Source organism: Lynx canadensis, chromosome A3 (genome assembly GCF_007474595.2).
Source record: "Lynx canadensis isolate LIC74 chromosome A3, mLynCan4.pri.v2, whole genome shotgun sequence".
Classification (NCBI taxonomy): domain Eukaryota; kingdom Metazoa; phylum Chordata; class Mammalia; order Carnivora; family Felidae; genus Lynx; species Lynx canadensis.
The window spans coordinates 124,692,868-124,718,320 of record NC_044305.1 but is presented as its reverse complement, the minus strand read 5'-3'; the positions used below and the strand labels follow the sequence as shown (position 1 = coordinate 124,718,320).

At 37.2% G+C, this 25,453-nt stretch overlaps 1 protein-coding gene across 1 annotated transcript in view; it reads right to left on the bottom strand.

Annotated features, from left to right (window-relative positions):
* The window catches only part of WDR35 (WD repeat domain 35), a 60,291-nt gene that overhangs the window by 3,299 nt on the left and 31,539 nt on the right, over positions 1 to 25,453 (bottom strand). The window contains exons 13-24 of the mRNA XM_030311590.1: positions 23,242 to 23,311; positions 21,925 to 21,978; positions 17,898 to 18,007; positions 16,960 to 17,170; positions 11,711 to 11,791; positions 9,097 to 9,233; positions 8,080 to 8,283; positions 6,561 to 6,707; positions 5,789 to 5,921; positions 2,930 to 3,040; positions 1,808 to 1,972; positions 561 to 701 (exon numbers count right to left, since the gene is read on the bottom strand). Of these exons, the coding sequence (XP_030167450.1) occupies positions 561 to 701; positions 1,808 to 1,972; positions 2,930 to 3,040; positions 5,789 to 5,921; positions 6,561 to 6,707; positions 8,080 to 8,283; positions 9,097 to 9,233; positions 11,711 to 11,791; positions 16,960 to 17,170; positions 17,898 to 18,007; positions 21,925 to 21,978; positions 23,242 to 23,311 (1,564 nt within the window). The remainder of the gene's footprint in view (positions 1 to 560; positions 702 to 1,807; positions 1,973 to 2,929; positions 3,041 to 5,788; positions 5,922 to 6,560; positions 6,708 to 8,079; positions 8,284 to 9,096; positions 9,234 to 11,710; positions 11,792 to 16,959; positions 17,171 to 17,897; positions 18,008 to 21,924; positions 21,979 to 23,241; positions 23,312 to 25,453) is intronic.

Here is a 25,453-nt window from a genome sequence, read left to right as displayed (position 1 = left end):
TAATAGAACTCATTATAAACTTTAAGTTAGGGGCGCCTGGGTGGCGCAGTCGGTTAAGCGTCCGACTTCAGCCAGGTCACGATCTCGCAGTCCGTGAGTTCGAGCCCCGCGTCAGGCTCTGGGCTGATGGCTCAGAGCCTGGAGCCTGTTTCCGATTCTGTGTCTCCCTCTCTCTCTGTCCCTCCCCCGTTCATGCTCTGTCTCTCTCTGTCCCAAAAATAAATAAACGTTGAAAAAAAAAAAAAAAAAACAACTTTAAGTTAGTAAGAGATTCATTTACACATAAAGTAATATACATATTCTAGCAAGGTTTTTAAAACTCACTGGTTAGAAAGGGTTTACCAAGTAAAAAAATTAAAGCAAAGTCTACAAATTAGTCTTGCAGGAAAAGTTTCCAATATTCCTCAGCAGAAATTTCTAAATTTGAGTACTAATTCCAAGTACTTAAGAAAATAAATGCAGACAAGCAAATTAAATGGCCTGTCCCTAAAGAGAAGTTTGATAGTCTTTTTTCCTTAAACACCTCAGATGACTTCATGTTCTGTAATGTTCCACCTTACCTCTGAGCTCTTTCCTTTCACTTTTCCTCTTTGGGCATTTCTCACTTGCTCATGGTACTGCTCAATAAGCAAAGCGGACAGTACGTACAGCTTCTTGACACGTAAAGGTTTGGTTCTTTTCTTTGCCTCTTCATCTGCAATCTTTAAACATTTAAAGAACTTGGGGAAGATATTTCTTAATCTTTATTTGTACACATACAATCATCTCTAAAATTTGATTCTTTAATAAAAAGAAAAAACCAGTAGGATGGAACATAAATACCACCCATTTATGATAAATATTTTTAAGCCCATTTCCTTTTCCTTAGCTTATAAGTACTCAGTTCTTTCCTTGGCATTAGCCCTTGGAGTTACAACTCATAACAAATGCTCTTAAATAAGTAAGTCAAAATGAAGAAAGTTTTCATGGAAGAGGTAGCATTTTCCATAAGGAGATTTTAAAAACAGTGTTCCAAGTATACTGAGATAAGAGGATTTTAACATGGTACAGACTTCAGAAAGAAGGATTTATCTAAATGATTGAGGGGAATATTCCCTTTTTTATTAAATCAACGGGAAAAAAATGGAACAGAATATAAAATGTATATACATTAATACTGTATTAGTCCTTTTCCTTCCAAATGCATATTATGAAACAGTAATGTATTTAAAATGTGTACATTTATTTTTTTAAGTTTTTTAATTCATTTTGAGAGAGAAGGGGAGAGAACTTGCGTGCACACATGTGTATGTGAGGGAGGGGCAGAGAGAGAGAGCTAGGGAGACAGAATCCTAAGCAGGCTCTGCTCTGTCAGCGCAAGAGCTCCACGTGGGGCCTGAACTCACGAAACACAAGATCATGACCTGAACCAAAACCAAGAGTCAGACACTTAACTAAGCTACCCAGATGCCCCTTAAAATGTGTACATTTAAAAGGACAAAATTCTATTATCAACAGGATTTAATTCCCATTATTAAGGGAATTTGTATTTTATGGTCCCTGAAAATTCTATAAGTCTTTGTTAACTTCAGTGTTAAGTAAATATTCAATTGTTTAGGGATCGGTAAGGTGCTAACACTAATGAATAGCTTTTTTAGTAAAAGGTAATAATACTAAGATAATGCATAGTTATAGCAGTAATAAAACAAGAGGGCTTTTGCTATAGCAAGTACTTGTTCTCAAAGAAAATGGAAAATGTGTTCTTCAGTACATAAGAAAACATTGGTAACTAGAACATAGCAAATACTCACCAAGATTATTGTATTACCTTAAACATCAGTTTAGCAGCATCATAAAAGTAATTGGCTTTCCGATAGAGTTCTATGGCATCAAGAGTTTTATTCTTTTCCAATAAATGAGATGCATACCTCGCTAACAGAGATCCAATTTCTTTCATACTGTGATTTTTAGCCAACTCAACAGCTTTGTTCCACTGAGGGGGAAAAATATGCCATTCAGCTACTGAAGCATTTATAGTCATACATGTCATAAAATTCACACAATAAAGATTTAAGTTTATAGTAATAAATAACACTATATTAAAATTAAAAAACAGTATATATTTTTTTAATACAGTAACTTTAATTAAGAGTCTCATGCTCTACCGACTGAGTCTGTCAGGCAGTTTACAGTAACTTTAATTAAAATCAGAGCAATTATAAGTTCTATAAGTCAAACATGTCAAAATGATTAAATGGCCCAAGACTGTGATTTGCTTAAGAAGGACATCAGAAAAGGAAAGCTTCAAAGTTTATAATTACAATATTATAATTCAATTTTGCACCAGCTAGAAGTGAGGAAAAGCTAAACTTGCTTATAGTAGAACAAAATATGCCATTTCGGTTAAGAAAATGTCCTATCAGATTTAACATTTAAAAGTTATTTTTAAAAAGCAAATGGAGCTTTATAAAATACTTCAAGAAAACACTTAAAGGAATATACTGATATTCAACAATTTCCACAATTCTGCACTTTAATTTTAGTTAAATTCCAGCTCCCAAGAATATCAAATATATGTTTTCTCTAAAGAGACAGGAAAATAGATTGCCAAAATAAATACTGATAAGGTAACTCAATTCCTTCCTCTTGCAATGACCATTAACTAGTCCTTCTTTGGAAACAAAACCCTAATAAAATGCAGAAAATTATGAAATTACTTCCAGACAACAAGTTGCCTGACTAAAAAGCACAGGGTTTGTCCCCATATTGACTTAGTTACGAGTGGGTCGCCCTTAACGGTAGCACTTCAAGAGGTAAATGCAAACTCCAGTATTTTCTAGGTCCTCAACAAAGTAAGAAAGCATCTAGCTCCTTTCACAAAATCCACCTCAACCCTACAGTGGCAACAGTCTAAAAGGATGACTAGGGACCTTAATTTTCAGTTCCTTACTTGGTTGAGATGTACACAGGTATCTACTGCTGCCTTTGGCTGATTACATTTCAAAAATGCGGTCACTGCTTGTTCACACATTCCAACCCTCACAAACATTTGTGCTATTTCCTGTAAGGACAGAACAATATTATCAGATCTCACAGACCAAGGAAATCACTTATAGTTCAACTTACAAAACTCCATAGGGACATACGAATATTAAATTTACTGGTGGTTACAGTAATTTTTCATTGCAACATACACAGGGGCAGAGGCTACAAACCAGAAAGGAGGCTAAGGCATCACTGTCTACGAAACCGGTGCTTCACTGGCTCCGGCTGCAGATCTACTTTTTAACCAGGTCCGGAACGTCCTGCACTCTGCTCCTCTAGTAGCTAGGGCACAGAAACGTCAAGCTGGGAAACAAACCCCATACTAGTGTGTGAAAAAAACATTCAAGGCAACTGATGGTATAACAATGGTAATGTTAGAGGCTTAAGGAAAATCTCACATTCACAGAGCTCTCTAATACCTCTCTGAAGAAATGCCCCAGATAGGCCATTCATTAATTCAGGAAGCCAGATCCCAAACAGAGCTCCCTCCAAGGGTGGTGGGAAGGAAGGAGAACCACAACACAAACCCACCATACCCTCTGGCTCACTCTCCATTTTCAGAAAATCAATTTTTTTTTCCTTCTGAATATCTAATTGGCAAGAGTTTTCCTCTCCCTACCTCTACTTCTTTTTTTTTTTTTTAATTTTTTAAACATTTATTTATTTTTTGAGAGAGAGAGAGAGAAAGACAGAGCACAAGCAGGGGAGGGGTAGAGAGAGAGGGAGACATAGAATCGGAAGCAGGCTCCAGGCTCTGAGCTGTCAGCACAGAGCCTGTGATCAGGTCATAATCTCACAGTTTGTGGGTTCAAGCCCCACGTCGGGCTCTGTGCTGACAGCTCAGAGCCTGAAGCCTGCTTCTGATTTTGTGTCTCCCTTCTCTTTCTGCCCCTCCTCTGTTTGTGCTGTCTCTCTCTCTCTCTCTCTCAAAATAAATAAACATTAAAAAAAATAATAAAATATTTTGGGAAAATCATAAAAGTATGTTTTAGATCCAACTATCTTTTTAAAAGTAATGTTTAGGGGCACCTAGATGGCTCAGTGAGTGTCTAACTTTGGCTCAGGTTATGATCTCATAGTTCATGGGTTTGAGCCCAATATCAGGCTCTCTGCTCTCAGCACAGAGCCTGCTTTGGATCCTCTGTACCCCCCTCCTTTCTGCCCCTCCCCATTCACATTCTCTCTCTCTCTCTCTCTCTCTCTCTCTCTAAAATAAAACTAAGCATTTAATTAATTAATTAAAGTAATGTTTATATTTTTCTGGTTACAAAGCAATAGACTGTAATGGTAAATAAAAATTAGAAAGCACAAAAGTTACTTACAATGTTACTACCCATAGGAAATCTCTCTCAATAGTCTGATGTCATTTCCTAACATCTGTGTCTTAGAAATCTATATGTATGTGTGAGTTGGTGTATATATTGTGTTCATACTATATATAGTTCCGTTCTCTGTATTTTTCAATTAAACATTATGTAAATTTTACCATATTATTAAAAACTCCTTCAAAAACTTGATTTAAAATTTGCAATACTAAAAAAAACATTTGCACTAAAAATTTTTAAGCATTTTAATTACTTATTACTATAGCTATAATAACTTAATATTTACTCAGTAATAACACTATTCTGGATATCCTACAGCAATACTCTTTTCTGCATCATCAGACACACCTAACAGATGACATTAATGCAGGACACACTGTCCCGATATCCAAGGTTGTAACTAATTTCAGTTTCTTTCCTACTCAAGAAAACACAGGACTGAGAATAAAGTACATGAAAATGCCATTATTACAGGGATAATGGCTCTAATTCACAAGAGACAAAACTGAATTATCAGAATTCTATCATCTACTAATTAACAAACAAAAATTTTGTGGTAGAACTCACAACCGATACATATCCTGACCCTGCAGTTGAGAGATGCTAACTCTACAGGTACTATACAGCTCAATGATTTACATTTTACATAAAACAAATAAAATATAAACTCATTAACGTCATTCAAGAATTAAGAGGCTTAAAAAGGACATTCAAAACAAATTTCCAGAGAACTCTGTTTTTTTCTTTTTTAACACTAAATACTTTGTTAACATAACCTAATAAAAGTCAAGCTATCTTTTTAAACCTTTATTACAGCAAATTTCAAACATACATACACACACACTAATCCCCAGACCCAGCTCAGATAATTTTGAAGCAAACCTCTGACAAGAGATTTTAACTGTAAATATTTCATGTGTCAGCTAACTTTTAAAAGCAATTTTATAAAACTGACAATACTATAGGAGATTGTGAACATGTTAAAGTAGTGGGAATATGACTAATTTTCCCTCTATTTTCAAGCAGTCTGTAATATTGATATATTGTTTTAACAATTAAAAGTATCATTCCACATTTAAGAAACTATGAGATTATAGATTTTAAATTTTCTTGTGGCAGAAGATATTTCCTGACTATAACACAAAACCTAATAAAAATAACCTAACAAATCTAAAAACTAAAATTTTTTTTTTTTAATTTTTTTTTTTTTCAATGTTTATTTATTTTTGGGACAGAGAGAGACAGAGCACGAACGGGGGAGGGGCAGAGAGAGAAGGAGACACAGAATCGGAAACAGGCTCCAGGCTCTGAGCCATCAGCCCAGAGCCTGACGCAGGGCTCGAACTCACGGACCGCGAGATCGTGACCTGGCTGAAGTCGGACGCTTAACCGACTGCGCCACCCAGGCGCCCCTAAAAACTAAAATTTTTAATACCCACTGGAAGCAACTTGTGGTTTTCTGGAAGTGAACTGGCAAGATTCTCCAATCCCTCATAATCTTCCAACATATAATAGCATTCAGCTAAGCGCTCCTGGTTCCGGCCTTGTACATAATATTGTACAGCATTCAACCTATGGGGGGAAAAAAAAAGAACAATTTCTAAAACTAATGTGAATCTCCTGATAAATAAGCAGTCTCATTAAAAATGCTCATTAGAATTACTAGTATTACTCTAGTTACCATCTTCAGTTACAGCATGTCTTTGAAGTGTATAAACTGGGGGGATAAAATCTAAAGACTCTGAAGCACATTTTAGTTGCAACATTCTTTGGCTATTAAGAAAAAATTGTTGTAATTGGATATACAGTTGTGCTTCCAAACACGGACATAAATAAGTGTATTGATCCAAATGAAAACCTAAGAATAAAAGCCAATGACTTCTGAAAATAATCTACGAGAAAACAAGAAAACATAAAATACTTTTCCTTTTTTCAGAAATAAATCATATGTCTTTGAAATGCACGCTGTGGTCTTAAACAGTAGAAACCTGCCTGAAACTAAGCACACGTTTGTGAGTTTGGAAACTCCGAAGTTTTATAACACTTATCAAGGATCTCTTGCTCCCCATTGGGAATTTAAATCTGCTTGAATTTAAGAATCCAGGGGGACGGCCTTCAATGTCCCCAGCTTTGTGCCAATGGGAAGTACTCAGGCAGCTACCATATCAAGTGCTACATGAACAGATGAAGAGGTTCACATAGGTCGCCTACCACTTTTGCCGATCAGCGAAGTAGTCTCCGATGGCATTGTGGGCTTGTTCAAGGAGACTGTCATCTGCATCACCAGATCCAGTTTTCAAGAGCTGGAGTACTCTAAACCAATCTCCCAATTTCAGCCGGAGGCCGATAGCAAGATCTCTGTAAACAACAGCATACATTCATTCACTTGACAAATACTTGTGCAGTGCCTACCCCATGCTAGGGTCAATTCCGGGGTACTGAGAATACCCAGCAGTGAACAGACGGACAAGTTACCTCCCCAAACATTTTAGAAATTTGACCAGGAAAGAGGCAATGGGGAGAACTTGAAATCAGGAAAAGGAAATAACTTCCTGCCTTTTATTTTCCTAGCCTTCCAATTTTCCTAGCAAAATAATGATTTAAATAATAATAACTTCTTTTCATCAATTATTGAGACATGATCAGGCTTATTTAAAAATCATACATATACTGGGGCACCTGGGTGGCTCAGTCGGTTAGGCATCCGACTTCGGCTCAGGTCACGATCTTGTGGTCGCGAGTTTGAGCCCCGCGTCAGGCTCTGTGCTGACCGCTCAGAGCCTGGAGCCTGTTTCAGATTCTGTGTCTCCCTCTCTCTGACCCTCCCCCCATTCATGCTCTGTTTCTCTCTGTCTGAAAAATAAACATTAAAAAAAAAAAAACAACTTAAAAAAAAAAAACCATACATATAAACACATATTTGGTTTTATCTTTCTTTTCAGGGCTTAAGCAGTATTAGGGATCTCCTTGAAGTACAAATAATATTAACAAAATTTAGACATAATGTTTATAGCTGAAATACATACATTATTTTATGCAAATCTAAAATGAACATAAAGAATAAAACTCAATCCCTATATACCGTTCATTTTTATTTCACGCTCCTTGACAACAAAAAATTAAATAAAGGTCTAAATCAAAAAAGAAAACCCAAACGTTGAGCTGCATAATAAATGATAAAAGCCCCCAGTCTCTGCAGTCTTATGTTTTTTTTTCTACCAAATGAGAAAACCTCCCATGGCCAGCCATTAAAATATGTAAAAAAAAAAAAAAAGAAAAAGAAAAAGAAAAAAAGAAAAAGGAAACTGCCTCCAAATTTCAATACATAAATTAATATAAGGGCCACGTGGAATATCCAGGTTGTAACTAAACTGAGATTATTTTCTTTAATTTTTTTTTTTCAACGCTTTTTTATTTATTTTTGGGACAGAGAGAGACAGAGCATGAACGGGGGAGGGGCAGAGAGAGAGGGAGACACAGAATCGGAAACAGGCTCCAGGCTCCGAGCCATCAGCCCAGAGCCCGACGCGGGGCTCGAACCCCCGGACCGCGAGATCGTGACCTGGCTGAAGTCGGACGCTTAACCGACAGCGCCACCCAGGTGCCCCCTGAGATTATTTTCTGAAAGAAGTGGTATGACACATTTAGTCTACTGTACATTCCTCATTTGTACAGAAGAAAAGCATGAATGCCAGAAGTACTCCAGAATGCCTGTACCTTCATTACTCACCTTCTGTCCATATCAAGATACATTCTTTCTGCCTCTTCAAACCTGCCGAAGTAGGCAGCAACTTCGGCCTGCTTCATGGACTCACTCTGTAGATTGCCCAGGCGCTTCACGAACTTAATGCCTTGGTAATCTTTGCAGCGCACAAACGCTTGCTCTGCCGTGTGCAGATCCAGTTTCTGAAGAGCTGCTTCAGCCAGTAGGCGCCTTTATTAAAACAAGAAACAGAAAAGCTTATTGCCATTACTGATAAACAAGTCTTGAACCCGAATTTAATTATTATACCTGTTGTTTCTAGTTAAACATGGTGGGAAGTGATTACTTTAACATATTTATGTATGTTTTACTTAATATTATGCTTATTTTGAGTACTTCCAAATCTGAATTTAATTTCTGTATTTTAAAAAGAAGAACAGGGGCGCCTGGGTGGCGCAGTCGGTTAAGCGTCCGACTTCAGCCAGGTCACGATCTCGCGGTCCGTGAGTTCGAGCCCCGCGTCGGGCTCTGGGCTGATGGCTCAGAGCCTGGAGCCTGTTTCCGGTTCTGTGTCTCCCTCTCTCTCTGCCCCTCCCCCGTTCATGCTCTGTCTCTCTCTGTCCCAAAAATAAATAAACGTTGAAAAAAAAAATTTAAAAAAAAAAAAAAAAAAAAAAAAAAAAAAAAAAAAAAGAAGAACAAAGGGGCGCCTGGGTGGCTCAGTCACTTAAGCATCACTTCAGCTCAGGTCATGATGTCACGATTCATGGATTCCATCCCTGTGTTGGGCTCTGTGCTCACAGCTCAGAGCCTGGGGCATGCTTTGGATTCTGTGTCTCCCTCTCTTTCTGCCTCTTCCCCACTCACTCTCTGTTTCTCTCTCAAAAAATAAATAAAAAACAATAAACATTTTTTTTAAATAAAAAGAAGAACAAGAATGCAAGTCTACCCCCATGAAGGCTACCATGAGAGTGGGAGACAATAGAGCTGAGACTTTAAATGCATACACCAGACATTTTGGGAGGATTTTTTATTTTTAAATACCAAAGTCGGGGGTGTGGATTGTCCTCGATGAATTGAGATGCATCTTCAATTCCAACTTTCTCAATCAATGCTCGACTATCTCGCAAGGACCGGATCTCAAAGTTAATTATATAATCCTTGTTTGGGTGTTCTGGATTCTAAAAATAAAGATGAAAAGAAATGCAAATACCTGCCGTTAGAGTATGTGTTTCTTTTTTACAGTAAAATACATGCACACACACAAACAACTGTATCATGTTGTAAACCAAAATGGGAAGAAAAGATATTCCAATGTGTGGGTCTTTGAGTTATCTGGAAAACAGCCACAATCCACAGGTGAAGTTCCTCCTGAGGTTACTAGGCTGCCCACAGGGAAAAGAGGACAGTGGAAGAAGGGTTGTCTTACAATCATACAGCCTTGTTTCCCTCAGCTTAACTCTCATGTTCCCAGGAGCTACTATTCTCTTCTCGCCCAAAGTGCTGCAGAAAAGACATGTGCAGGGGCCTCTACCAGCTCACTCCTTAATCTACTCTCTCCTTGCCGGGGGGGAAATGAGACAGTTGTCCCCTGTGCTGTTGGGCAGCAGACAAGCAAATAAAAGAAAGAGCTAGTTTTCATTATCTCTTTCCTTTTGTTAATTTAGCTAGCTGACCCCTCCAAAATTTTTTTTTTCTGAAGGCCAGTCTTGCAGGAAATGCTAGCTAATGGCCAAGAAAATAAAACAGTTATAATGAACTCACCAATATCCTACATATTCCAAGTAAAGAAAAAGTGAAGCCCAGGAGAAAATTAGAGCCCCCTGCCCCCACATACAGAAAACAGCAATGGCTCCCAGAACTAAGCTGCATCTGGCCCTCCCCACCTGCAACTAAACCACTGTACTTAGAAACTGAAAAGTTCTCCCAGAAATCCCTGGCACAAAGTAGAAAGTAGTATGGAAAATGCATGAGGTTTGGATTCAAACAGATCTAAGCTTAGATCCTAATTCCTCAGCCTACTGGCTATGTAACAACTCTTTCTAAAACCTGCTGTACCTCCGTCCTGTGCCCACCCAGGAAGCCAAGGCCATCTTCCCCAAATATAAACCCAATCACATCACTCTCCTGCTTTACTTCCCAGTGACTCCAGGAGGCAGTCCAAACGCCACAGAAGGCACACAAGGCCTCGTATGACTGGGGCCAACCTCCCCCACGACTGTTCCCCTTCAGTTCCGCCAGTGCTACCAATTACATACACCAGCTTTGAAGCCAGACGGCTTGGAGTGAAATCATTCACGTCTCTGCCTACTGCCAACTGGGTGTCACTGGCAAATGAGTTTCTCTCTCCAAGCCTCAGATTCTTCATCTGAACAAATGAAGATAATAATCAGACTGACTTCCTAGAATTGTGAGGATTAAATGAGATAACACGTATCAAACGTTTAGCACAATGCCAGCCTTGTACTACTCACGTGGTTCACAGTCTCAGAACTGTACCAGCGCTCTCTCCCCACAGACCTCTGACAGACTCACCTGCCCACTGAACTGCGCCAGCCCCGCCCCTTTGCTGGTTGCTGAATTTCTTGTCTACCTCCCCAACCCCTCTACTTGAGGCCAGGAACTTGCCTTACTGACTGCCAATAAACATCTGCTGAGTCAGTGAACAGAAAGACTTTTGGTAAATCATTTTACTCACGAAGAGCTTTCTCCACTAAAACTGAGGTCTGTGTATTATCTACCGGGCACAGTTGTAATGACAAATGAAGAGTGACATGCAATGACAAATGACAATTGAACACCTCCTATGAAGGCACTTTAGTGAATGTAAATTTAGTAAATTCCCTTCCTTTTCCTTTCGTATTCCTTCTGCTCTAGTGCTCCAATAAATTTCTCATGGGGAAAAAAAAAAACAGGCTCATAAACAAAGGGCTTTAAAGGGCTACAATTTACATATCAAACCAAAACATGAAACCATGCTACAAATTGCAACTAGCTTCAGAAATGTAAAACTCTATTAACCCAATTCCAAAAAATATATGAAGTATACAGAAAAAAGTAAATGCTTTGTATAAAATGAAAGTAAAAATGTTTTTAATATATTCTTAGAGAAAGAAATTCTCAAAAGATAGTCAATGAAGGCCAAAGTAGGGGTTAAAAAAGATAGCTGGAATCAGAACTGGATTATTTTATAAAGCCTGAAAAAAAAATAGGAGGATAGTGGCCCTGCAAACAAAAAGTTACTCAAGTACCTGTCTTAGAGCTCAAAAGAACAAAGTAAATTGTCAAGTATTTCTTCTCTTTGTTATTAACATAAAAACAATGACAACCACAACTAGCCACCATTTTTTGAGCTCTTGATCCAAACACTGTGGTAAGTGCTTTTCACAGATTACCTTATACAATAACAATCCTGTTAGATAGGAGCCATTATTATCCACATTTTATAGAGGAAAAAATTGAAAAAAATAATTGAGGCTTATAAACAAGAAAGGAAAATGAAGTTCAAAAAAGATGAAGGAACCTGTCTAAAAGTGGTACAAGTGACCAAGCAGGGTCAATCCACATTCCTAACAGGAACACCACACTGCCTGGGCATAAAATAAAACAAATCCCAGTCAAGCCAGCAACAAAAATACAATTGTTTTTTAAGAATTACCTTCAATATCTCATCCAAAAGAACAGATTTAATTTCTAAATCCTCAAAGATACAAATATATCCAGAAGTCTGAATGGGCTCCTTTAAAGATAAAGACAAATGTTATGCTTAATTGTACAAAATTTTCCTTCCTTTAACATATGACTTTGTATTTTATTTTCAACATTTTCAAACCAACAGAAAATTAGAAAGAATGTCATTAACATCCATATGTCCATCACCTAAATATTATTAACATTTTGCTAAATATGCTTCAGTCGATTTTTTGGATGAAGTCTTTTAAAGTAAATCAAGTAAAACGTATAGACATCATGACATTTCACCCCTAAATATTTCAGTACATATCTCTAAAAGATAAGGATGTTCTTTAAGTGGCCACATTACTATTATTACACCTCATATAATTAATATTAATTCCCTAATAGCATCTAACATCAGTCCAATTTTTCTCAATTAATCCCAAAATGCCTTATACCACTTGATAATTCTTACTCATGCAATGCAACATTAAATTTAATTCTTAATAAAACCAACAAACACTACAGTTGTATGTAAGTACATATATCAAAGAAATCTTACCCCATACTGCAAAGTCCATCCTCTATAAAATTAGCCAGAGAGCATTCCTGATAGATTTTCTACATAAGATTTAATTTGCCAAGATGTAAATACACAAGTCTGTTACAGGTCTGTCTCTTTTCTTAGTATTATGCAAGCTTATAGAAATAAAGTGTAGCAAATGCATATTATAATGTAAAGTAGCTGCCCTAAATCTCTAGTAGAAAAAGGAGATATAAATATTATATAAATAACAAGAAATAAACTCTCACTATACTTACTACCTCCAAGAGCACTATGAAAAGGATAAGATAATGTCTGGTAATGGAAATAATACCAGAATGTAATTTTTAATGTTTATTTATTTTTTGAGAGAGAGAAAGACCAAGCTGAGTCAGGAAGGAGCAGAGAGAGAGGGAGACACAGAATCCAAAACAGGCTCCAGGCTCTGAGCTGTCAGCACAGAGCCCGACACGGGACTCGAGCCCATGAACCGCAAGATCATGACATAAGCCACAGTCGAACGTTCAACTGACTGAGCCACCCAGGCACCCCTGGAATGTGTTTTTAATGTGTGTGTGTGTGTGTGTGTGTGTGTGTGTGTGTGTGTGTGTGTGTCATGAAATAGAAAGTAAGCAAAATTCAAAGGAAATAATGTATCAAATTTATAACTCTGATACTTAGTTCTTCATGTGATAGAAACTACAGGAACATACTTAAAAAGATGGAAATTAGAGGTAAAAATTGAATCAGATTTTTAAAAATTGAATCATATTTAGTTTTAGTATGTCAAGGTTTAAGAATGGGGCTCTGTGTGCACATTATATGCATTTGAGTCTTAAAGTGACATTTTCTCTTAAAAAGTAAAAATTGTTGGGGCACCTGGGTGGTTCAGTCGCTTAAGCATCTGACTTTAGCTCAGGTCATGATCTCACCACTCATGAGTACAAGCACTATGTCCAGCTCTGTGCTGACAGCCCAGCCTGGACCCTGCTTCAGATTCTGTGTCTCCCTCTCTCTCTCTGCTGCCCCCGCTGTTCACGCTCTGTCTCTGTCTCTCAAAGATAAGTAAACATAAAAGAAATTTTTTTAAGTAAAAATTGTTGATTATATGAGAAAATTTTACCAAATTTCTTTATTTCCTCAAAAAAAGTTGTATTATGTAAAAGGCAAGTATGAGCAATGATCACACAGAAAGAATCAAGGATAAAATTTAATTCAAGAATTAAGTATATAATAACATACTTCTTATAAATTATAGAGGCCTTTCATATATTTTAATTATTTGAATACAACATGTATCCAAATATACCTGTATAAAAATGTTTATCATTAGAAAATTGCTTTATTTTTGACTAGACAAAAAACAAAGGTAGCCAAAAAATAAAGTCATAAAAGATGATGTGTGGATAAAAAGTTATACCAAAAATAAAGAGAAATGGGGAAAATAAAGATTGGAAGGAAGGTTAAAAACTAAGAGTTTCCAAAATAATCTATGATTATTGGCGCACAAGTAAATATGCAAATATATTTATATTATTCAGATTTTAAAAAGTCAGCTGCTACTTGAATTATCTCATCTAATTCTCATTATTTTCCAAAATTCACTAGATATCCATCCATATTTCCACTGAATATGAAGTTTTAGACCAGTGGTCAACAAAAGCAGGATACACTCCCCTACTCAGTACATAAGAAATTTATTTTTATCAAGAAAGTATTTTAAACTTCACTAATCTATACTGTATTAAGTACTCTTACCCAGTACATACATCAGAAGGTCTCAGAACATGTACAGTATAACAGGTATCTTGAGCGCTTATCCATTTAATTGCAGCATACTGTGACATACCGAAGTTTGTATATACCTAGTTAAGCGGATTCAGGGATTACAGTCTCTAATTTTGAGCTAACTCTCATAAATTGGACAAGTGGTTTAAAAATCTCCCTGGAAAGAATACGTGAATGAAGTGGAATACTGGAATGCAAGCACAAGCAAACAAGACGAGGCAGAACAGTCACCCCCTTTACTCCTGGCACAAACTCTGGGGTTAGCCACATTAGAAAGTGAAAACAATCACATTCAAATCAGATCTGACAGAAAGTCAGCTAAACAATTGAAAATTATCAAGAAGACTATTTGAAACACAAGACTTTACGAAGTTAATAATTCAAGTGTGCACGATGCTCAGACACTAGCTAATGGCAGTGAGAACTACAGCACCCTGACATTTCAAAATAAAGTTCACTTCAGCCTGTTAAATGTATTTTTTTCCTCATTCTTTCAGAATTTCTATTTTAGGGACATGATTCATAAAGTACTTGTATTAATATGGTAAGTCACGTATATTATTTCTAAATAAATAATTATGCATAGATGAAGATATGGGTTCAAAAATTTGGAAACTTCTTGTTTGGTAAAGAAGTGTATAAAAATGAGCTGAGTGGTAAAAATATGAGATATGAAAGGAATATGAATATGAAGTAGTACCAATGAAAGGGAAGATCCAAGAAAAAGACTAGAAAAGCTGAATTGGTACCTTTAGAGGGTCACTGGAGATAAAAATGACCAAGCAGGGAATATCAACATTAAATACTCATTTCCAAATTCTCAGAAAGTGTGCTTTATCAGTGAACTACAACTTCACACACAAATGGCACCCGTTTTTCATCTATAATCTGAAGAAAGGTTTACAACTTAAAGGAAGGTATGAATCTAGAATTCCTAACACTCAAATGGACAAAAATGGATTCAGTATTAACTGTCAAATAACAGCTTATCTCCTGAATAGTAAAAGAATACTATGCCCTTAAAGGAGCTCCAGTAAATCCTGTTTTAAAGAGTATGTCCTTACATAATCAGTCAATGAGCAGCCAAAGAAATGAACAGCAGAGTAACTAACCAATAACTAACCAAGCAGGGACAACAGCCAGCCAGTGTCCTCATGAATGGACAGAACAGCACAGCATGACTTAGAAAGAAATCCAGTCAGTGGTGAGGTTGAAAGAAATCCATCTAGCTTTAAATCCAATAGAAATTGAACTACTTGCCAAGCCTGAAAATGACTCTAAAAAAGGAGGGGAGGGGAAGGCTATTCTGTTAAAACTACTCAAGAAGCACTTTGCACCAGGCCAAGACGTCCCCTGGTGCTAGACTGAGCGTGTGTGCTACACACACGTTATAAACAGCCAGGAACAACACTCGCCCAGGCATATGATTTCTGACTTAGTACGCATGGGACACGGATGGAAAAAGGACCCTAACATTCAAAAAGTATTCTCCCATCCTCAAGGTTAGCCTGTGGTTACCTGTCAAATTTTTACACTTACTTTGTGGCAAGTGTCAAATTTCCCTTGGAGCCTTGAAAGAAGCCCCTGCTTACAAGTTAAATGCAGCAGCCCTGAATGCCTTTCCTTTAAACCCTACCCAGGGGCTAAAAATTACAAAGAGCCTTAAAATTCCTGACAAAGCCTTTGAGAACAATTCACATGAGGTCATTTCCCAGCCCAAAGATCCTGAGTAGCACTAAAATGGGGAAATGTGAAAATAATTTAAGATATTAAAGGGACAGTGTAATAGTTCACCACTAAATAAATCACTCTAGAAGATTTTTGGCAGCTCAGTGGTCCAAGCATGCAATTTCTTTCCAAAAAGGAAACCGCAAACCCATACATCAATTAATGATATCTATCAACTTATTTATTATTATTTACATTTGTTGGGTGCAACAACCATACAGAAAATTCCCAACTGGAAACCATTAATTATTCAAAAATTACATAAAAATTTATCTCAATGATGCTTTGATTAGGCTACCACTCAAATTACATTGAATTTCCTAAACACAAAGGCTAACAGTTGGTCCAGAGCAGACTGACAGGGAAGTTCCAAACTTAAAAATTAGCTGATGTGGGGCACCCCAGTGGCTCAGTCGGCTGAGTGTCCGACTCTTGACTTCAGCTCAAGTCATGATCTCACAGTTTGTAGGTTCGAGCCCTGTATCGGGATCTGCGCTGGCAGTGTGGAGCCTGCTTGGGATTCTCTCTCTGCCCCTCCCCTGCTCTCTCTGTCAAAATAAATAATCTTAAAAAAAAAAACAATTAGCTGATGTGAGCCACAAGTAGAAAATCAAAATATAACTTTAAAATTAGTGAGCAAGTGGCTTCCTGATACTCCAGAGAGGGCAGATTAATCAGTCCACACTTGCATATTCATAAAATCATCAGAGTGGGAAAGACCAGGATTAGTGGCTGATAGAGGTCATGTGAACATAAATAAGGAAGCACAGATTAAGGTGGACAGGGAGGCAAAGGAGAATAAAAGCCTACACTTTTTTGGTTAGGTTGTTTTAAGCAATTTTGGTAAATATTACTACTGATTTTCTTTTTTTCTTAACTTTGACAAGGAAAAAATAAAGACTATGTATTAGAGACCATGGTTCCATCTTTTAAAAAGTACAGATAAATGCTTAGGAAGTGCCTTTCAGAGAAAGCAGAGACTTTTTAAAGGATGAGTATTATTCCCACTTATGACCAAATATTTTACAAATCCACAGATATGTTTCTATTTATTTTCAGAAATTTACACCTCCAACACCAACAAACCTCTTAAGGAAACAAAAGGGAAATAGCCAGGTTTTCACATCTGGCTCATTATTTATGTACTGCTAATGCTCATTTCTTGTGTTTACCTCAGGATCCAAGTTTCTGAAAACATACATTCTTGTCTTCTCCATCATCGCAAACAAATCTGGATTATCCTTGGCCCACTTCATATCCCAGACATCTTTACGCTCCAATTTTAACAACTCGCCAATGACCTGCTGTCCTGTGCTGTCTGTTACCCGAGCGTCCAAGTCAAAGAAAGTTAGAACTCCTGAGATATCTATGATAGCAAGACGACTACAAATATTGAAATTGGAGAAAGGAAACAAGATGGTAAGATGACAATCAGCAATCACGAATATAATTACCTATTACCCTTCTTGTGCAAAATCAGTTCATCCAAATCTGGGAAGAAGGCAGAAATGACTTTAAGGGGCACCTGGGTGGCTCAGTCGGTTAAGCGTCCGACTTCGGCTCAGGTCATGATCTCATGCTTCGTGAGTCCCACATCGGGCTCTGTGCTGACAGCTCAGAGCCTGGAGCCTGCTTCAAATTCTGTGTCTCCCTCTCTCTCTGACCCTCCCCTGCTCATTCTCTGTCTGTCTCTCTCTCTCAAAAATAAGTAAACATTTTTTAAAAATTAATAAAAAAAGAAAAAGAAAAAAGAAATGGCTTTAAAAAAAATAACTGGTTTTAAAAATTTCTTAAATTTGATAGAAGACATAGACTACTCTCCATTTTGCTTCCTTGTGAGGAAAAAGTATCCAAAGGAATTAAAGCAACTGGCACGCAAACAATTTAAAGTATTACATTTGAATTTCTGTATTTTGCCAATTAGAGAAAAACATCTAAATACCGTATAATAAATAAACATTTAAATATAAACATAGTACAGTAAAACCACACTGAACCATAAGACAAGTTTAAAACAAATACACATCTTTGTATTTATTACATAAATCCAACAATCCAAATTGATAACTTCTAAGCCCAGCATCTATATGAAGAGAATTTTCAGACTTACCTAGAATTGCAATTCAAGGATAACTGGTAGGCTCGACAGTTAAGGGAATACTTTTGAATCAAACCAACATTAGGAAGACTGTATCTCTGAATGGTGCCAGATTCACGACCCTGTGGAAATTACTTTTGATTACTAAAGCATATTTACAAAATAACATTAAATTACAACTACAGGTCTCTCTATATGTTCATACATTTGTTTCCAAACCAAAGTGAATGTGTCATAACTAATTCCCAATTCTGATACTAAATCACGTTACCGAGTACATATTTATCTCCTAATTTAATTAAACCACTTTAAAAGTGGTTGAAGGTGATGTAATTTTTTTTCATGCAGCATTCAAGAAAGAAGTCAGAAACTTAGCTGTTCAGTAATACATAACTCCTTATATCACAAGGAAGAAATAACAAGGGTGACTTACGGTTGTTGTCTAGGTTAATATTTAAGGTACATTAAAAGCTAAAATATAAAGCACTTATTGCATTAAATTTCACCATGAATGAAAAATCAATATAAGATCACCATATGAAACAGTGGTTTCTGAAAGTCCACGTTTTTATCCTATAGCCATCTACCTGATACTAGTGGCAAATGGAGATGATCAGAAGCAGTGATACAATGAGTATTAGTTTAAATGTGTTAGAATGGCTAAAATTAACTCAGGAAAAAACAGATGTGGTGAGGCTGCAGAGAAAGGGGAACTCTTTTGTGCTGCTGGTGGGAATGCAAACTGGTGCAGCCACTCTGGAAAACAGTATGGAGGATCCTCAAAAATTTTTTAAAGATTAAAAATAGAGCTACCCTACAACCCAGCAATTGCACTACTAGGTATTTATCCAAAGGATACAAAAAGACTGATTTTAAGGGGCACATGCACCCCAATGTTTATAGCAGCGCTATCAACAATAGCCAATTATGGAAAGAGCCCAAATGTCCATCTACTGATGAATGGATAAAGTAGATGTGTTATAAGACTGACACTTCTCCTGGTCAGAAGGGGCCCACGGCCTGCCAGATGAGGTAGGTCAATAAACTGTTCTATGAATAGTGGAGAAAAAAAAAAAAAAAGATGTGGTGTATATATATACAATGGAATATTACCTGGTGATCAGAAAAACTAAAATCTTGCCATTTGCAACAATGTGGAGGTAACTAGAATGTATAAAGCTAAGCGAAATAAGTCAGTGAGAGAAAGACATTGCATGATTTGATTCATATGTGGAATTCAAGAAACACAACAGATATACATAAGGGTAGGGAAGGAAAATAAGATAAAAACAGAGAGGGAGGAAAACCATAAGAGACTCTTAAATACAAAGAACAAACAGGGTTGATGGAGGAGGTTGGTGGGAGGTAGGCTAAGTGGGTGATGGCCATTAAAGAGGACACTTGTTGGAATGAGCACTGGGTGTTATATGTAAGTGATGAATCACTGGGTTCTACTCCCAAAACCACTATTACAATTATGTTAACTGACCTGGATTTAAATAAATTAAAAAAAATTTTTTTTTGATATTTATTTTTGAAAGAGAGAAAGACAGAGTATGAGTGGAGGAGGGCAGAGGGACAAGGAGACACAGAATCTGAAGCAGGCTCCAGGTTCCGAGCTGTCAGCACAGAGCCCAACGCGAAGCTCCAACCCATGAACAGTGAGATCATGACCTGAGCCGAAGTCAGACACTCAACAGGCTAAGCCACCCAGGTTCCCCTAAATAAAAATTTTTAAGAAAAGAATATAAATGAGGCTAGGCAGAAGATTAGAACTGACACACCAAAAGCATGATCCTTAAAAGAGAAAACTGATACACCGGAATTCACAAAAATCAAAATTTTTTCTCTGTAAATGACCTTGTTAGGAGAAGAAAAAAGACAAAGTACAAATTGGAATAATATTTGCAAATCATGTACCTAAGAAAGTGGGCATCTCTCTAGAATATGTAAGGAAGTCTCAAGACATAAAATATTACATTAAAAGCTGATTAAAGATTCAAAAAAATATGTTTAAAAATAAAACAATCGGGAATGCAAGCTGGTGCAGCCACTCTGGAAAACAGTATGGAGGTTCCTCAAAAAAACTAAAAATAGAACTACCCTATGACCCAGCAATTGCACTACTAGGCATTTATCCAAGGGATACAGGTGTGCTGTTTCAAAGGGACACATGCACCCCCATGTTTATAGCAGCACTATCAACAATAGCCAAATTATGGAAAGAGCCCAAATGTCCATCGATGGATGAATGGATAAAGAAGATGTGGTATATATATACAACGGAGTATTACTTGGCAATCAAAAAGAATGAAATCTTGCCATTTGCAACTATGTGGATGGAACTGGAGGGTATTATATGCTAAGTGAAATTAGTCAGTCAGAGAAAGACAAAAATCATATGACTTCACTCATATGAGGACTTTAAGAGACAAAACAGATGAACCTAAGGGAAGGGAAACAAAAATAATATAAAAACAGGGAGGGGGACAAAACAGAAGAGACTCATAAATATGGAGAACAAACTGAGGGTTACTGGAGGGGTTGGGGGAGGGGATATGGGCTAAATGGGTAAGGGGCACTAAAGAATCTACTCCTGAAATCATTGTTGCACTATATGCTAACTAATTTGGATGTAAATTTTTAAAAAATAAAAAATAAAATTAAAAAAAAAGAATACTCAAAAACAATAAAAATAAAAAATAAAAGAATAGAAGTTTCAGTGTAACTCTGTGCAAACCTTAATGCTGACAGATCAATAGTTGGTATAACAGACAAGAGCGAACTCTGGTTTCCAAACCCTTCTGTTCCTCTGGCCATGGCAATGGGACAAAGCGGAAGGCTCGGCTCAGGCCATCTTTCCCTCTCCCCTTTTTAATCAGTGGAGCACCGCTTTTGCAGCGTGATTCTCAAGAGGGGCCTATCAGAAAGGGTGGAAGGAGGAGGGGGAGAATATTGTTTAGTGTATAAAAGGGAGGTACGGGTTTTGGAAGATTTACCATATTGTGGTAGGAAATAAGATTTTGTTTTTGAAAAAGGGGGCCCTTTGGCTTTAAAGGTTTGAAAAAGTAACGATTCTAAAACCTTTTACATTTCAACAGTGAAATTTTAAATGCAGAAGATATTTTCTCCATTAAACTTTCTGGCTGGTATTAAAACCATTCAAGTGTGTATGTTATAGGTAGACTGTCATTTGGGAATTATGTCAATTTTCGTGATTGATATGAGTTGCATGTTATTTTATTTTTGCTAATGTCAGAAACACCACTAGCATAACCAAAAACCCCTGCCATTGAGCAAAGACTCTAAAAAGAAAAAAGAGGCTCCATAAGACAAACTGCTTCAAAAATACACCAAATTCACTTGATGAGGAAAAACAATAATACATTCTTAAGATTTTGTCCCCCCAAAAATTATCTAATGGCTAAAGAACATAACTAGAACTGTAAATATATACCACTAAGGCTATGTTTACACAACTGAAATTCAATGACTCCACCACCATTATATTAAAGTAAACATTTAGTTCTAAAATTAGTATTTTCAAATGCCGGAGCTCAAGAAAAGCCACCATTACATTCACTTTATTTGAAAAATTCAGCAAAAATTTGCCCTAGACTTTTTTTTTTTTTTTTTACTGGTTAGCAAACACACCACCTCTTCATTTTAAGTCTTATGAAAATAGCTGAGCCAAAGCACTTTCTCCAACACCAAATAGTGGGCCACATACAGAAGGAAGCTTTCTAAGACCTAACTACTGCTATCCAATCCACTCGACACCTGCCAACCCTTGTGTGGCTCATGCAAGCCGGTGTCAAACTCTCCCCAGTTGGCCACTATTCTACTGCATTTATTAATAGTTATTTTTGCAAATAATTAACAATTTGTGAGGCAGTCTTTAAAAATTTCTTATTTACTACTTTGGGCTTAGAAAACTGGGTGCCCACAAGATGATATTCAAATCCAAAACATACTGCTTTACTCTATTTTTATAATTTAAACAATTATTATTCATAAAATCAGTTTTTTAAGAACTTACCACGATCAGTGTCTTATCAGATGCAGTTATGGCACAAATTGGATCCCGGGTGCCCTAAAATAAATCAATTATTATTCTTTAACAAATATTTATTGAGTGACTAATCTGGTATAAGGTAATATGCAATTCACTAAGAAGAATACTTCAATATATTTATTAACTTAAACATTCACTTACTGAGCACCTACTATGTGCAAGATGCTGAACTAAGCATCGAAGACACTCGAATAAAATCTTTCCCCTCAGGGATTACTCAAAAGCCTACTGGGGAAGAAAGCGAGCTGAACACCTAATTAATAAAAGTAACGGTACGCTCAGGATCTAGGAGAGCAACAGAGGAAGGAACATCTCATTTACACAGAAGTACGCAGGGAGATGGAAACCTGAGCTCAGTCATAAAAGATGAACAGATGACAGAAGGGCCAGACCGTGCCAGAATGAGGAAGGGGAAACAGCATGGCACAGCAACAAGCTGGACGAGTCTCAAGAGCTTATGCTTAGTGAGAAAAAGCCAATCTCAAAAGATTACATGCCACATGATTCCATTCATTTAAAGAATTCTCAGAGTGACAAAACCAGAAATGGAAACAGATGAGTGGTTGCCAGTGGAGCAGGGATGGGGTGGAGAACAAGTGTGAAAATGAAGAAATAGCATGAGGCAAGTTCTTTCATGATGGTAAGATTCCATAAAACCACACGCACACATGTACCTGCATAAACTAGTGAAAACTGAGTAAGGAATCCGGTGGGAGTCCAGTTAATGGTGTCATTATCAATGTCAATTTCCTGTTTTTGATATTATACTACAGTTATAGAAGATGTCACCATTGGGAAGTGGGGTAAAAAGGTTCTAAGCTATCTGTACAACCTCCCATGAGCCTATAATTATTTCAAAAATGTTTTTAGGGGCCTCTGGTGGCTCAAGTCAGTTGAGTGTCCGACTCTTGATTTTAGCTCAGGTCATGATCTCATGGTTATGGGATTGAGCCCAGCATCATGGATTGGAGCTCCACACTCAGCGTGGAGCCTGCTTAAGATTCTCTGTCTCTCTCCCTCTGCCCCTCTCCCCCTCTCACGCTCTCTCTCTCTAAAATTTTAAAAAAGAATAAGAAAAAAAACAAAAATGTTTTTAAAAATCAAAAGAAGGAAAAATCACAGCACACCTAGAAAAAGGTTTTCAGAACAGAAATTTTTTTTAAGAATTACCAGAATATGATGCTATTCACTAAAAACAAATTCTTTTTCAGATCTTAAACTAAAATGACAGTACTTCCAAATCGACAGATATTAACATTTGCTGGCAATAAGATCACTTACTTGAATGGCTTTACTATAGTCAAGCACCCCATCCACTGATCCAGAAGGAGTATCATCCACATGATAAATTCTGGAAAAAAAAGTCAGAATTTCAAAGATAGTCTAAGTACAGCTTATACCATTTCATAATCTCTAGAATAATTAGGTTGAATGTCACCAATGAATACTGTTATGTAACATAAATGTCCTGATTATTTTAAAGAGTTCTTGACACAACTTGGGGCGCCTGGGTGACTCAGTCAGTTAAGCGTCTGACTTCGGCTCAGGTCATGATCTCACAGTTCGTGAGTTCGAGCCCCGCATAGGGCTCTGTGCTGACAGCTTAGAGCCTGCTCCAGTCTTCAAATTCTATGTCTCCCTCTCTCTCTGCTCCTCCCCGTCTCATGCTCTGTCTCTCTCTCCTTCAAAAATAAATAAAAACATTAAAAAAAAATTTTTTTTAAAAAAGAGTTCTTGACACAACTCAATTGTATAAAGGTAGAAACTACCTACCAGGTGTTTCCTAGTTATGCAAGTAATATGTTCCTGAAAGCTAGGTCGAAAATATATTTGAACATTGAATCACATATTTTCAATGAATTTCATTAAGACCCAACAGCTATTTTACCTTATTCTCCAAATGAATGTCAGGAATAACTTCTGATACACTAAGTAAGTTTCTCTGTTGTTTCTCCGTAATTTCCGGTCTAATAATGTGCTCAGTAAAGGTGAAGCCTAGGGGCGTCTGGGTGGTTCAGTCAGTTAAGTGTCTGACTTCAGCTCAGGTCATGACCTCACAATGCCGTGGATTCAAGCCCCGCATCAGGCTCTGAGCTATCAGCACAGAGCCTGGAGCCTGCTTCGGATTCTGTCTCTGTCTCTCTGCCCTTCCCCTGCTTACTCTGTCTCTGTCTCTCAAAAATAAATAAATGTTAAAAAAAATTTAGGGCTGCCTGGGTGGCTTAGCTGGCTGAGTGTCCAACTTAGGCTCAGGTCATGATCTCGCATTCGTGGGTTCAAGCCCCCATCGGGCTCTGTGCTAACAGCTCAAGAGCTTGGAGTCTGCTTCGGATTATAGGTCTCCCTCTCTGTCTGCCCCTCCCCTGCTCGTGCTCTCTCTCTCCATCTCTCAAAAAATAAAATAAAACATTAAAAAAATTAATAAAAATTTTAAAAAATACATAAAGGTAAAGCCTAAATGTATTTGGGAAGCTCTAATTAATGGAATTTTTGTTCTGAACTAAAGAATTGTTCCCTATGTGATGATGATGACTACTTTTGGACTCTGCCCATCTCTCTGATACCTTCATTATAATACTATTCACACCATAGTATCTCCACTAGTTTACCTCTCTCTCTAGTTGGTGGGTTTCCCGGAACCAAAGGCTGTATCTCTAGTGCCTAGCACAGTGCCATATACTGCCAGGTGCTCTATGTCTGCTGGAAAAACATTAAAACAAGTGGAGGTGAACAGGGAAGATACAACATAGAGTAGCTATGAGGCCCTGGGCAAGTCACTTAACTTCTCTGATCCTCAATTTCTCCATGTGGAAATAAGGGCAACCTTTTGCAGGGTTTTTTTTAAGAGGCATAAATAAAATGATGTTTGTAAAGTACATATGCACAAAGCCTGATCAAGAAATCATAAATGTAATATAATCATAAGAAAATCAAGCCATTTTCTATCTCGAAAATATCATGAGATTTTATCATTGTTAAACTGAAATCATAATTGTACTTTGATCAATAAGGAGATTAAATGTTAAATTTAACAGAAATGTATTAAAGACAGAAAGAAAATATATTTTAAAAAGAAATAATTTAGAGGTGCCGTGCTTCTGTATTTTACTACATTTCTATTAAGTATATCCAGCCACTATTTCTACTAGTTATCACAAAATAAGAGTCAACGGTTAGAATAGGAGGGCTCTCAAGAGATCACGTGACCCCCTTCCCCCTCTTAAAACAAGCAGGGTACTACAAGAAAGGCCAATCTGAGTGAAGTGCTTCAGAGCCAGATCAACCTGGCTTTATGTCCCATCTCTACTTATCAGCTAGTGACCTTTGGCAAATAATTTAAGCTCACGTGTCTTAGTCTCTTCTCTGTGAAACGGGATTAATGAGAGTACTCACTAGGCTTACTGGAGTATCTGGCAGGTATGAAGTATTCAGTGTTGGCTGTTATCACTATCATCAAAGATATTTTACAGATGAGGAAAGTGAGGTCCAGAGA